The 15013-nt window shown below is 40.2% G+C and overlaps 1 protein-coding gene across 4 annotated transcripts; it reads left to right on the forward strand.

Annotated features, from left to right (window-relative positions):
• The first annotated feature begins 10 nt into the window (after nt 1–10).
• Nucleotides 11–7618, forward strand: BAG5 (BAG cochaperone 5). 4 transcript variants are annotated; one of them, XM_007423467.3, is made up of 2 exons: nt 11–156; nt 2406–7617. In XM_007423467.3, the coding sequence occupies exon 2, from the start codon at nt 2434–2436 to the stop codon at nt 3784–3786; it is 1353 nt and encodes a 450-aa protein (XP_007423529.2). In that variant the 5' UTR covers nt 11–156; nt 2406–2433; the 3' UTR covers nt 3787–7617. The 4 variants fall into 4 exon arrangements, with proteins under 4 accessions (XP_007423529.2, XP_088005916.1, XP_025019335.2 ...); XM_088149790.1 differs by lacking the exon at nt 11–156 and adding an exon at nt 190–426 and having other exon boundaries at nt 2406–7618; XM_025163567.2 differs by lacking the exon at nt 11–156 and adding an exon at nt 462–804 and having other exon boundaries at nt 2406–7618.
• Nucleotides 7619–15013: the final 7395 nt, after the last annotated feature.

Below are 15013 nucleotides of genomic sequence, written 5' to 3' on the forward strand. Positions count from 1 at the left end.
GCAGGCCGGGGGAGGGCGATTTCCCTGCCAGTTCTCGCGTGCCCTCTCGTCCACTCAAATGGCGCGGGCGTGAGAGAACGCCGGGGCGCCGCGCGACCTCGGGTGGGAGCCCGAGCTGCTGCAATCAGCCTAGATCCTTTCTGAGCCGCCGGGGAGGTGAGAAGGAGAACGGGGAGGGAGAATGAGGCGGGCCACTGAGGGAGGGACGTGGCGGCGAAGGTGCGACGGGAAGCTTCATCTTGCTGTGCGGTCCTGAAGGAGAATAACGTGGGGATTGGAAAGCGGAGGGAAGGAGAGAGAAGCGCGCCCGCTGGTTCGTGGGGAAGAGAGCCACAGGAGCGGAGCGACGCTGGTGAAATTACCCGAGCCCGCGGTTTCTTGGGGGAGTATGAAGATGACGGGGAAGACGTCCTGGGGAGTACGGAGGCAAGGCCGGGCGGCTGGCACTTGCCGGCGGGGCGGGGAGCTGGGCGGGTTCCAGTTAGCATCCCCGGGTGGCTTCTGCTTATTGGGAGTGTGGAAGTGGCTCGAGGCTTCTCACAGCCTCGAAAAAAGCAAAGGCAGCCGGCCTGATAGGACTGCTTGGGGGCGCGGCTGTGAAGGGCGCCGAGGGTGGCGTTCCGACGAAGGGTTGAATCGAATGGAGGGGCAGGTTCAGCAGAGCCCCGCAGCCAATGGGGTGAAGTGAAAAGCCGCTCCACACAACCTCCGTCGTCGCCCTTGCGAGTCCATCGGTCTGTGGCGTCCTCCCATTTGCCGTGGCTTTTTTTTCCGGCTGTCAAGGTGGACTGTTGGGGGGGAAAGGTGCGGTAGTCCTGGTTTATTGGCGGAAAGGCGGATCTGGATTAGGGGAGGATCGGGGGAGAACGGGACCTGCGGGGTCTCCCTAGGCGGGTAGGCGAAGTGGGCTGCGGGCCTCGTGTCGCGGCGGGGCTGGGCTTCCCGGGGACACTGCGAACAGGCTGCGGCGCAGAGGTACAGTCCTGCGCCCGGGGTCCTGGGTCCAAGCCCCCCTGGCGCAGTGGGGCGGGCTTCCCAGAAGACCTGCTCTGCGTCAGGTCGGGTGGCGAGTCCTGCTACTTGGTGTGAAGAAGCGGGCGTGTAGAGGCCTCGGCGGGCGGACGGGCGGCCGTTTAAGCGTAGCTGAGCGAACGGCAACGGGGTCCCGGCAGGGGGGCGGGTGGATTTAGGCACCAGCTGGGAGTAGCCACGGCTGGGAGTGGTGAACTGAGGCCGTGTCGGGAGGGAAGACCTGCGCGGGAATAGTGCGGGCGCGGATGCTGATCCCCCCGTAAGTGGTTCCTGGTTATAAAGGGTGCTTGGGAACGGGGAAATGCCGAATTAGGCCTAGCGGAGCTCAGCAAACCGGGTTCGCCTTCTCTCCTCTCCTCCAGAACCCGAACTCGCTTGCTTTGGCCGCCTCCTCCGCGCCCGCGCCCCCCCCCCCGCTCCCCGCTTTTGCCATTCCCGGAGAAGCGGCTGGGTGGTCAAAGCGGAATTAGATTGTGCAGCATTGTGAAGTCACTGGGGGGAGAGAGGGCGGGGGAGAAGTTGTTCGCGTGCTCTACCTGGGGGAAGCGGCCCGAGCTCGGGGCTGATTCCTGGCTACCTTCCTGCAGGAATGTAGGATTGATACAGGGGCCGGGGGATCAAGCTCTGTGCACGGGGACTCGCTTCCCCCAAGGAGCTTCTCACTGGGGTAAGAATAGGACGGACCCGGGAGGGTTTGTGTGTATAAGCGGCGGGGCTGGACGCGTTGTGTACGAAGCCAGCAGCTGGTGGACCACAGTGTGATTGGGTGGGGTCGGTGGACCAGACCCAAAGTATTGTCACCCTGAGTAGCTAAAGGACTATTGCAGTTTGAAGTTAAGAGGGCAACTGCCTTATTTTTGGAGAAAAGCGGAGAAGGCAAAGTATAACTTTGTATTTTCCTGGTAAGACCAATGAAGGGTAATGAGAGATTTTTCTTTGTTCATATGTTATCTACTTTTGATACTAGAAGAATATTGTTTGGGGAGGCAGATGGTACTATATTTAACTTTTTTTCCCTGTATATCAGCACTTGTTATGACTTGCCTGTAGTATTTAAAGAGAGTGGGGAAAGAAACCACTCTGCTTGGAACATTTTAGCTCATACTTTTATCTTTAGCAAGGGGAAGACCAATCAAACATATTGTGGCTTCATAGTTAACATGCATCAGATTTAAAAGAACTGGCAGCACCTTTTTAAAAGATTAGAACTATTATATCGTGCCTTCAAAAAGTTGTTATATTGTTACTGTACTATATAATCTCTGGAATAAATAGTAGAACATTTCTTGAGTACTTCCAGCTGCACATATGTTGTTTTTTAGAATATTTTCCAGCAGTCTGTTACATTTTATTGTATTTTGCATTGTTTTTAGCTCTGTTGGAACTGGATGAAGAAAAAGAATGGATATGGGTAACCAACATCCTTCTATTAAAAGGCTGCAAGAAATACAGAAAGAAGTCAAAGAGTTTGAATCACAAGTAGTAGCCTTCAGTGGTCTGTCCAGTGATAGAGCTTACAAGAAATTAGAAAGAGCTTTGACTAAACAGCTTTTTGAAATAGATTCTGTGGATGCTGAAGGAAGAGGTGATGTTCAGCAAGCCAGAAAGAGGGCTGCCCAAGAAACGGAGAAGCTGCTTAAGGAACTGGAGCAGAATGCAAACCATCCCCAAAGGCTGGAGATAGAATCCATATTTAATGAGGCACAAGCATTGGTGGAGCAAGAAATCACACCTTTTTATAAAGGAGGCAACTGTGTAACTGAGGAATTTGAAGAAGGTATACAGGATGTAATTTTTAGGCTCACTCAGGTAAAAACTGGAGGGAAAATTTCTCTGCGAAAAGCCAGATATCGCACCCTGACCAAAATATGTGCTGTTCAAGAAATTATAGACAGTTGTACAAAGCAGCAGCCTTCCCTGCCATTGTCCAGTGATGCACATCCTTCTGTTTCCAAAATTAATTCTGTCATAGGAGATGTGAACAAAGCAAAAGGGACTCTTATTGCTGTATTAATGGGAGTAAACAACAATGAGACCTGTAGACATTTATCCTGTGTACTCACAGGCCTGATTGCTGATCTGGATGCCTTGGATGTGTGTGGCCACCCAGAAATAAGAAACTATCGTAAAGAAGTAGTGGAAGAGATCAATAGATTGCAAAAATATCTGGATCTGGAAGAAGAAGCAGATTCCACTTATGCTTATGAGTTGGCACAAAACAGATGCATTATAAAAATAGAAGAAATACGCAAGAACATGAAAGAAGTTAAAGCTTCCCTTTTAAAAATAGAGAAAGCTTCAGATTTGTATCTAAGGTCAAAAACAGAGCTGCAAGGGTTAATCGCCCAGTTGGATGAAATAAGCCCAGGCAAAAATCCCTGCATCCGAGAAGCTAGGAGGCGAGCAGTGATAGAAGTGCAAACCCTCATAACTTATATTGACTTAAAGGAGGCACTCGTCAAACAAGAAACCTTTGTAGAACAAACAGAAACAGAAGTCCCATCACAAAAAGCGGTTTGGAATATTCTAGGAAATGTGGCTCAGATTCAGCAAGAGGTGTTGTCTTTTGATGGGAACAGAACTGATAAGAACTACATGAGACTAGAGGAGCTCCTCACCAAACAGCTTCTAGCACTTGATGCTATAGACCCTCAAGGAGATGAGCGCTCAAAAATAGCTAGGAAACAGGCAGTGAAGCTTGCACAGAACATTCTTTACTATTTGGACATGAAAACAGATGAATGGGAGTACTAAAATAATATTGGTCTTGTGTGCTAGATGTTGGTTTCTCTCTCTTGCACTTTATACAGTCAGTCTCCCATAACTACAAGGCCAACAGTTCCATCATTTGCTCATCTCTTTGTGGTTGAGTAAAAGTTGGATTGGGTTAAGCAGCAACTTCTTCCTGCTGGTGCAGTCAGGCAGGGAAGGCAGTCCATGTGCCAATTACGTTACAATTTTTGTCACAGCCTGTTTTCTGTCGCTTGCATGATTTGTGAAGAAGACTCGCAGAACTGCATCTCCAGCTGTTGCCTAAAGCTTTCTATATAGAATTCTTCTACATCAAGACAAAATACAGTCTTGTAAAATCAGTCAAAGCAAAACTAAAGAGAAAGTCCAGAGCAAATGTCAGTCACCCTTAAACCAGTTTAGATGTTGCAGTTGTCTGGTTTAATCCAGTTGCAATCCAAAGGATTAAATGCAAATTACTCATGGCTAATTTGTGTGTTTCTTGATGATTTGAGATTTTTTTAATAGTTTGGCATAATATGAGAAACAAGTACCTCTAGAATATAGATATAAGTTGCAGTCACATACTTTCTACTGATTTCCATAGGATTATTTCAGAATTGATTAACAGCAGCTACAGTCAATCAATTTGTACATTCTGGAGTTCTCATTATGTAAACCAGAATATAGGAATGGTAGGACTTTAAAGATAGAATGCACAGCATAGTTTGAACAATATATATTTCCTGAATTATGCTGAACTTTTCAATAATCAACAGTGACCCTGAATTTGGGATCTGAATAGCTGTGGAGATATTTTCCTTTAATTTTGTGATGATTTGGTAGATATTGGGCAGCTTGTCAAATATTCCTTTGCATTTTTCTAGATTGATCCAGTATTTCTTTTTGCATACTAAGCTTGGCACAGAAATGTTACTTTTTCTAAGATTTCATGTGTTGCTATTATACCCTTGATTGTCTAGCCTTTTGTTGTTTTAAATTATTTTACTGATTTTTAAAATGCTGTTCATGATCTATGGAGGCAGCAGATATTTCTTCTGTCTTACGTTTTTCATCTTTCAATCCATCAGAATGACAAACATTTCAGAAAACAGAATTTAAAAAATAAAAATATTGCTATCTGTTACTTTAACTGTCTTGAATAGGTTACATGTACCATTCCTCAGTATGAAAGGAAAAGTTGCTTGTGGTTTTTTTATCCTTTTGTCCTCCACTACCTTTTTATCTTCACCGAAGCCTCATAGTTTATTAACTGTGTCTGATCATATTTCTGAATACACCAAACTTGGTCAGTTTAGGTATAATTGTTCCCTGTTGCTTATAAATTCAGAATAATAGAAATCAACAGCAATCATATTTTTTAGAATGCATTGTTAGTACCCTGAAGAAGTCTGCAGTCAATCGAAGTAATAAGTAGAATAAATGATGTTTCTAATCCAGCCTCTATAATCAAAATTACTGGCTTGTAGAAGATTATTTCTACAGTACATGATTAATGCATGCTAAGATATTGCATTGATGTCTGTGAATAAGATTTTAGTATAGAATTAAAAGGCATAAGGCTTATTCTTAGTAAACAAGTGCCTTTTAAATGACCTTTGAATTTGTAGCACCTTGTAGCTATGACTGCTGCAAGTTGGCTTCATGGTGTTTTTCAGTTAAGTGTTTTCCGTATTGTGGATTACTTATCCACTACAGCTTTTAAAAAGCTACCATATTTGTCAGGCTGTGCTGTCATATTAGCAAGCAACTGAAAGCTAGATGACCACCAACTCCATTTGCTTAGTTTTGTCCTTGGCCTAATCCCATTGGCTCAATTGCTCTGATCTCTTGTGCGTCTCAATTCTGTAAGCTGGAAGAAAGGAGTAGTGGCTCAGTTTACTTTAAAATTAATTTTGATCTTGCTGCACAAAAGGTTTTTTTTAAAAAGCTTAATGTATTTTTTGTTGTTGTTACAATATATTAGTGAATCTTTGTCAGTGACCAGGGTTTTAGGTCTAGGCTTAATAGAGCCCAAAGCTGAATAATAAGCTTTTTGCTTATAAGCTTCATCATCAGTGTCTTTATTTTGTCCTTTTTCCTGTTGATTAAAAAAATTATTTTACATGCTTGTACTGTTCTAGTTTGTGTCCTTAGTAAATTGGCTGGCATATCTCATTAAAATATTTTCACTTTCAGTAGGAGTTTTCATTCTGGCTACATGGGTTTTGGTCCCAACTCTGCACACATATAGAGCTCCCATATGATTTGGATTCCCCATTAATATAATTTTCAAAACAGTAATACAAGTTTTTTCTTCTAGTCCCCTTTTCCCATATAGGACTTCAGCTTCCATGTGGAAGCCATTGCTTATTTGAATACTCTGAAATGAGATGGTAGTATTCTTCAGAGAACAAATAAATAATTGGTTGCATATCTACTTGTCCCTCAGCTCATAGAAAACTCTTCGCCAGAAGACATCATTATGAATGAAAGGAGAAAGATGATTACAGCTGAGTCTTCTCTTTAACTCCCTGGGTTCCATAAAATCAGCTTCAGTTGTTGGGCAGCAGCATTAAATGTGGTATTGGTAACTGTAGAAGAAAGGGCAAGCTTATATTTGGATTTAGTTTTTATGCTGTTAATGCTTCAGAAACAGATTCCTAATGTGAGATCCTGGTTAATGCTTCATGTATCTTGCCTGAATTCTGTTCTCAATAAATTCCAGCTAGTGGAAGAGGAGAGAGTCCTTCCTTCTCATGTAGTTCTGAAGATTTTTAGCAGTGGTTTGGGGAACTTTAAAATCACACATGGTTTAGGGTGGTTTAAAAATAATGGGGAATTGCTAAAAACTTTATCCTGCTTCTTCCAACTGTATCAGAACATGTTTCCCTTCTGCAACTGAAGACCATTCTGTTTGCACTACATGCATCCAAACTGATTTTTTTGTTTGTTGTTTGTTTTAACTTTTAACATTAAAACTTTCTATTAACTTTTTTGTTCATATTTTACACATAACTGGAGTGCTGTTATTCTAAAGTTCAACGTGTAGGCTTCTATTACTCAGGGACATTTTAAAGTTCTCATAAATCTTGTTAAAGTTGCAGGTTTTAAAGGGAATGTGTAATAAAATTAGATACTGTAATAGAAGCATAATTTCCCATTTTTCTATTTAAAAAAGAATCTATAGCTCCCAAATTTAAATGTGCTTTGCTAATCTATATTATTTAGTATAATTATAAATCTGATTTTTGCATGAATAAATATTATAAAGTAAATAAGATAAACCAAAAATGAACTTTGTGAATTAGTTTTGCACTTTTAAGAATTCTTTTTCTACTTAATATGCAAGCAGGTTAGAGCACATACTTTCCACTGCAGTGATTTAACAGACTATTCTGCATTTCTATATTGGACTAAATCAGAGGGTTTTTTTAACATAAAGGCTTTTGTGCAATGCCATAACATTTAGGGCAAGAAACCAGTGTAATTCTGCTGAATTACATCATGATTTTGATTGTATTGCTTTGGATTTTCAGTTGATCTAAATAGCCTTGTTCTACTAGCTTCCTGATAACCTTTGCCAGCAACCATGATACAATTTCCTTTTGAGTAGGTTGAAATTGACTACTCTGATATAATTGGCAAACCATTGTAATCAGCTTTTACAATTAAGCTTTCTCTGGGTGCTAGACCTTTAAGTGGTACATATTTTGTTGTATGTTAAACTTGAAAACTATGAGAACAAGCCACCACATGGATGGAGCTTGCTTTTTTGGAAGATGTGTACTAGCTGATGTTTATGTATTGCATTGTTCAGTGTTAACAGATTCAGAAATCAAATCTTAATAAAATATTTGGATGTTGCTTTCTTGACAGTTCATTTCAGGACAGGAATTTCTTGTGTTATATGAAACGTGTGTGTGTGTGTATATATAATACTTTATATCAAGAATGCTTTCTATACTTTGACATAATAGTCTACAGCCATTACTGATATATGGATGCCATTAGGATTTTAAATTGGGATTTTCTTCTTTTTGATAAAAATATAATTTATCAAAACTTGGGCTTTTCTTTTTTGTTAGGAAATATAATTGCAGAAATAATATGTAACAAAATAATATAATGGAATGCAGTAGTTCAGTACAAACATTTTAAGAAGTTTATTATACAGTAATTATGAACGCGTAAGTGCTTTTTAGTCTGGCAAACAACTCTCGTTCATACTATATAAATTTAAAAAGCTATACAGGAAGTTATAAAGTGTTAAGCAGCTTACTCAAAAGCAAGTCATACTGGAAGTTTAATGAGGAGTCAGATAGCGCCTTTTTTGACTAACAAATTTTATTAACAAGGTACAAGCTTATGCTTTTTAATACAATTTGTTAGAAAACATGCTCTCAGAGTCCTGATTTTTTGCTACCATTGACTTAACCGTCTCCCTTCCTACAATGGAGGAATCATGAATGGGGAGTGAGGAAAATAGTTTGGCCAACTGTCTGTTAGATCCTGCCCCTTCCTGGGTTGTTAAGCGGGCCCGGGAGGTGACCAAGGGATGGGTCCATGTGGTGGCATCCTCTTTGAGGGAGGGGAGTGACATGCCCCCTTCTCAAGAGGTCATTGCTGGACCCTTCCATTCTGGACAACTATCATCCAATTTCCAATCTTCCGTTTTTGGGGAACATTGTAGAGAAGGAGATCAAACAGCAGTTACAAAGAATCTTGGAGGAAATGTTATCTGGGCCTGTGTTAGTCAAGACAAGCACAACAATGAACACTAGTTTTATCTTTATTGTAAGGTTATATTAATTGAATCTTGCAAATCTGAAAGTATTTCTCCCCCTCTCCTTTTACTCTCTGGAAAATTAAGGAGGGTCCCTTCTGAAATGCTTCCCAGGCCCCCTCTCCTTCTTTGCACTGAGATATCTTTTATATGCCAGTTGTCCAGTCTGTGGCTCTTCCTCCTGTCCCCCAAGGTCATTCCCACATAACATTACAACCCATTTCAGACTGCGGTACAGTATGGAGACAGCATTGGTTGTGCTTGTCAATGGCCTCTGGCAGAGCCAGGAGGGGGTGGTGTAGGGGTTGGGAGTGGGGGGGAACTGTGCTGCACCTCCTTCCTCATTGTCAGTCATGGTGTTTATGGGAGGGAAGAAATTGCACCCATGACTCCTCAGTTGTAGGATGCCTCAGGGCTCGATATTGTCACCTCTCCTGTTTAACATCCATATGAAAACACTGGGTGAGGTCATCCAACATTTGAGATTCAGTATCATCAGTACACTGATGATAGCCAGCTTTACATCTCAACCCTGGGTTGCACAAGTGGCATTATCAATGTACTGACACAGTGTCTGGAGGCTGTTTGGATCTAGATGGGGAGGAATAGACTGGCTGAATCCTGATAAGAATGAGTGGCTCTGGACTTCCAGTGAGAACATGGCAAGGCAGACATTCCTGAAGGAGCAGGGGCAACATTATGGCAGAGATTGGTGGCCAGAGGGTGGATCTGGACTGGTGAAATCTCCAGAGTAAGTTGAGAATATGAGATCACTCACATGTACTCTAGACAGCTGCTCCTCACAAGTAGATTGCCGGAACCGAGGAGTTGAGAGATTCCATTTAAGCTCACAGTCGTAATGTAGCCTTTATGGACAAAAAGCCTGGTCGAGCCTTGTTTCTTAATCACTTTTGGAATTACTTTTTTGCTGCTTTTCAAATATTCAGAACTTTTGGAACAGCAAGTTTTATGGCATTCACTGAGTGAGTTTCCTTCAAATTTTAGTGAAAGAAGTTTTAAGTACGAGTTTAAGGACTTAGAAAAATTCTCTTTTGGGGGAATAAACGGCAAAAGGGTGATTAGAGTGTTGTTTTTAGAAAGTTATAAACGGACTGAGGGTCCAGATGGATTTGAAATAAGATTTTGAAATTAATTATAAGAATCCTTCCCATGGGAAACAGCTGATACTTTGAATTCTGGAAAAAAAACATGATGGGATGGGACTTTGAAAGTTGGACACTAGAGAGAACCAAAAGGAATTAAAGATTACACGTGAAGAAGTACACTTAAATTTGACTTGCTAACACAGAATGGAGTGAAATATTTAATATTGGACATATTGAAAGATATTTGTGAACCATGGGCTCAGAAGTTAACTTTAAGAATGTCTGCCATTATAGATGGACTGTGTGTAAATGATGTTATGCAAGGGGAACACGTTCTACTGGACAAGACTGAAATTGATTTGAATGTGGATTTAAAAATGACAGGCTACAAGAATGATCTGGAAAAAGATGATATACTGGATATACAAATGAAACTGTCTGATGTCTTAATAATTAAAAGGTACATACAAATAACAAACCAGAAGAGTGCCTTGGATAACTTTCATATATTGGATTTACAAAAGAGGATTGTTAAAATTCTGAAGGATTTTCTGAGAAAAGGAATCAAGTTCTAGGGCATTATTTGAAGGGATTAAAAATCAAGATTGTTAAAAGTAAAGAAAAGGAATATAAAGTTGGTTTATTTGATCAAGATTAAAATAGATATGTTGTTATCTCAGGTAACCCTTAATGGACTTTTGCTGACCAGAACTTAATGTCAAGGTTTTAAAGTTTTGTTTATAGATAAGAGATAAGATATGGGAAGAAGAGATCATCTGTTGTATTTTATGAGAAAGTGATAAGTTGCTAAAATTCTTTATACTGTTACGAAGGGGGAAATTACTTCTATCTATCTATCTCTGTCTATCTATATCTTTTTCTTTACTATATTCCTATTTTTTCTTTCTTTTCTCTTTCTTTTCTATTCTTTCTTCCTTTATTTTCTGCACTTTCTAATTTTTCTTTTTTCTAGTTTCTATCAGTGTTTATCTTTTCACTTGCAATGCCTAATAAAATTATTGTTTAAACATATATATTTACAATTCCTGCGCAGAGAAGACAAAATATACAATAAAACTCTCAAAGGAAAAGACTGAGTGGCTCTGGCTGTTCGGCCTCCCTGGGTTGGGGCTGTTTTCATCATTGGTCTTGGATAGGGTTACCCTTCCTCATTTGAGACTAGTGTGCAACTTGGGGGGGTCCTCTTGGACTCACAGCTACAGCTCAAAGAGTCGGTGGCAGGTGTGGCCAGGAGGGCCTTTGTACAGGTTCATCTAGTGCACTAGTTGTGCCCTTTCCTCAACTAGGAGGCCCTTTGGACAGTCACTCACACCCTGGTCATCTGACAATTGGACTATGGCAATGTGCTGTACATGGGGCTGCCCTTGAAGACCATCTGGAAGCCTCAACTGGTTCAAAATGCAGCATCTCGAGCAGTAACATGCACTTTTCATTATGTCCATGTGTCACTGCTGCTATGCAAGCTGCATTAGTTGCCAGTGGGCTTCCAGGTGCAATTCAAGGTGCAAACTGTTATCTATAAAGCCCTTAATGGCATAGAGCCCGATTATCTGAGGGACTGCTATCTCCAATTGTTTCTGCCCGCCCGTTATGTTTGGGCAGAGTGGGTGTGCCCTGGGTCTCCTCAATTAAATGTTGTCATCTTGTGGGACCAAGGAAGTATGCTTTCTCTGTCACTGCCCCCTCCCTCTGGAACAGCATCCCCCCCAGAATATGGACAGCGCCCACTCCCCTAGGATTTTGGAAAGCCCTTAAGACCTAGCTCTGTTCCCAGGCTTTGGGTTAATGTGTTGGGGTTTTATTGTTTTGTCTGTTTTTGTCTGGACTGTTGGTTTTTTATATTTTTAACTGTTTTCACTATGTATTTGGATTTTGTGAGCTGCCCAGCGTCTACTGGAGTGGGCGGCCATAACGTTTAATTATTATTAAATTATTATTAATATTAAAAGTAATATGTAAAATTGCAACCTTAGAAACTGACTATCTAGGATCTAACTACCTGAACTCTTGGATGAAAGAGGGGATATAACTATAACAACTAAATGCAATTTAATCTAATGGCCATTTCTCCCCCCCCTCTTCAGGAAAAGAGATTTTCAAAAGGGGAATAGATTAAAAATAGAGTAATTAATACTTCCTCCATCTCCTTTCTAAAACATTCCTCTCTCCTGCTTTTTCCCCACTCCATGGGGTTTGGCATAAGAAATAGAAGATGGTGAAATTTAAATTATTTCTATTGCTTTACTTTAGTGATCATTATCAGAATAAAATTTTACTGAAAGGAGTGGAGGTTGTATTTGCATGTCATACATAGTTAAGACCTATTTAATACACCATAGATAGTTGCTGGAAAGAAAAAGACTAAAAAAATGGCACCTTAATTAACTATATGTGTATTTGGTGCTTTAGGGAGAGTTCTGTATGAATTTTCTGCTACAATATCAAAATAGTGTGGGTTAGCCCATTTTCAGAGTTAGAAAACTAGATTTCACTTAGAGATTGGAATGTTCATAAAGATACCTATGATCACATTGTGTGAGTACAAATAGAAGCATTTTTTTAATCTCAGAACCAAATCATATGTATATTAAGATTAGAGCAAATTTTCTTGCAATGTCATTTTCCCTGGGAAACTTGTTAGGAAGGAAACATATTTGTCTAGAAGGCCCACTTTAGGAATTGGATTACCAAAGTGATTGTAATGAAAGGGCATCCTTATATTCTGGGATTACATTGTATATCCCAGTAGAAATTCTGGAACTAAAACCTTCAAGTGTTGAATATTAGATGCTATTTATAATTTCCCTCCAGCCCAGTTTTTTGAGAAGTTCCTTAGGGAAAAATCTTAAAATATAATTGGAACTGAATCACCTTGGTGCTCCATTTGCAGGAGGGGAGGGAAGAGGAGGCCAGGAAGCACGTTTTGGCCCCAGTACTCTGGAACAGCCTCCCTCTTGGCCAGACCTGCCCCTTAAGTTCTTAGCTTCTGGAAGTTAAAATGGAACTCTTATATAGAGCATTTGGAAATGTTAGCAGAACTTTGCCATCTGTCTAACTGTTGCTCTGTGTTTGTATTTTAACATGGATGTTTTAATACTTTTATTGTATGGTTTTTATTGTTAGTGCCAAGAGTCTTGGAGGATTCAACAGCATATTGATTGACTGATAGATTGAATGGTTTTGTTCCACTTTTTCAGGCAAGCATCAGTTTTTGGAAGAGCTCTCCAGGAAAATCTGCCTTATAAACACTAAATAGAAAAGGGCTTTATTAAAAGGATTAAGGCATAAACTACATCTGTCTTACATTTATGTTTTAATTATTTACAGTCTTATTTGCCAGGTATAAACCCTAACAAAGAAGCAAGATAATCAAGCTATTCTAGCATAATTTGCATGCATATTAACTTATAGAAGCAACTTTTGACAAAACAAGAATAGGCATACTATTATGCAGTAAGTGACTTTTCAGGAAGAGCAGGAAATCATAAGGGAGTGAACAGGAGAATGAAAATATCACATGATGGTTTAAAATAAGGTATCTATAAATATTCAGGAAACACAATGGAGTATATTAAAATAACACCATTTTTAAATTGCTCAATTCTATAACCCCACCACAAACTTGTAAACTGAAAATATTCAGAGTGTCCTGATGAAATAAAGATGGTGCTCTCGACTGATTATGTACCATCAGGTTGGGGTCAACTTATAGCGATCACATAGGTATTCTCCATGATCTGTCCCTAACCTGGTCCTTTAAGTCTTTCAATGGTGCATACATTGCAGGTGTAACTGAGTATATCCACCTTGCTGCTGGTCATCTTTTCTTTCCTTCCACCTTTCCCAGCATTAGAGTCTTCTTCAGACTCCACATAATGTGTCTAAAATAGGATAATTTGAACTTGGTCATTTGTGCCACAAGTAAGAGCTCTGAGCTGATTTGTTTGATGATCCATTAGTTTGTTTTATTGGCAGTCCATGTATTCTCAGGGGTCTTCTCCAACATCGAAGTTCAAAAGCGTCAATACTCTTTCTATCCTGGTTCTTCAAAATCCAGCTTTTGCTTCCATAGAATGTCGCAGGGAACACCATGGCTTGCATGATTCTGATCTTTGTAGGTCTAGAACACCCTCTGGTATCTGAATATCTTCTCCAAGGCCTTCATGGCTGTTTCACCAAGTGCTCGTTTGTGATGTTTTTCTTGACTGCTTGTTCCTTTTCTGTTGATGATTGATCCTAAAAGGCAGAAACTATTTAGCACTTTTATATTTTTGTAGTCACTTCTAAGGCTGGTTGTTGCCACTGTTGTCATTAGTTTGGTCTTATATTTAATTTTAATTCCATTTTTTCAATATGCTCCCTGCCTTTTATTATAAGAGGTCGCAGACCCTTTGCACTTTCAGCTGTCAGAATGTGACATCAGCATAGTGCAGGTTATTGATATTTCTTCCTCCAGTTTTTAAAACCACATTCACCTTCTTCCAATCTAGTTTCCCTTAATATATATTCAGCATATAGGCTGAATAAAATAAGGGGAGAGTATATAGTCTTGTCTCACTCCTTTGCCAACATGGAACTAGCCATTTCACCATGGTCAAAATATAGGTGAGGAAGCCACCTCTATAGGCTTCCTCACCTATATATAGGTGCAGTTTTGCAAGAGGACAATGAGATGTTCTGGGATTCCCACTTTTCTAAGCACATTCTATAGCTTGACATGATTGAGATAATCAAAGGCCTTTCTATAATAAATAAAAGATATACTGACTTCTTTTTGATACTCCTTGGTTTTCTTAGTTATCCAGTGTACATCAGCAATAATATCTCATGATTGTCGGCTTTTTCTAAAGGCAACTTGAATATCTGAGATTTCCATTTAGAGCTCCAATCTGCATTGAATGATCCTAAGCATGATTTTGCTTTATTTTGTGAAAATAAAAATATTGTATGATAGTTTACCCACTGTTAAGTCCCTCTCTCTCTTGGTATTGGAATGTAGACTGACCTCTTCCAAACTGTTGGACTTTGTGTCATTCTCCAGATTTGCTGGCATAGTTTACAGATTCTTCATCTGTCACTTTCCATGTTCCTGTGGGTATTCCATCAATTCCTGTAGCCTTCCAACTTGATAATGACCAAAGTGCTGATCTAGTTTCTTCTAGTACTAGAGATTCTTGTAAATAGGAAATATCTTCTAAGGCATCTTGGATGTGGACATCTCTGCTGTACAGTATTTCAGTACACTGCTTCCATCTTTCTATGATCATATTTGAATCAGTTACAATTGGCCCACTGATGTCCTTTAGCATACCAATTCAAGATTAGAACCTCCTTCTAA

This window comes from Python bivittatus, unplaced genomic scaffold (genome assembly GCF_059951505.1).
Source record: "Python bivittatus isolate LINGU-HERP-01145 unplaced genomic scaffold, Pbiv_v1 ctg000580_np1212, whole genome shotgun sequence".
NCBI classification, from domain to species: Eukaryota; Metazoa; Chordata; class Lepidosauria; order Squamata; family Pythonidae; genus Python; species Python bivittatus.

Coding starts and splice junctions, on each gene's coding strand:
- BAG5 (XM_007423467.3), top strand. CDS start 2,434: ATGGATATGGGTAACCAACATCCTTCTATTAAAAGGCTGCAAGAAATA.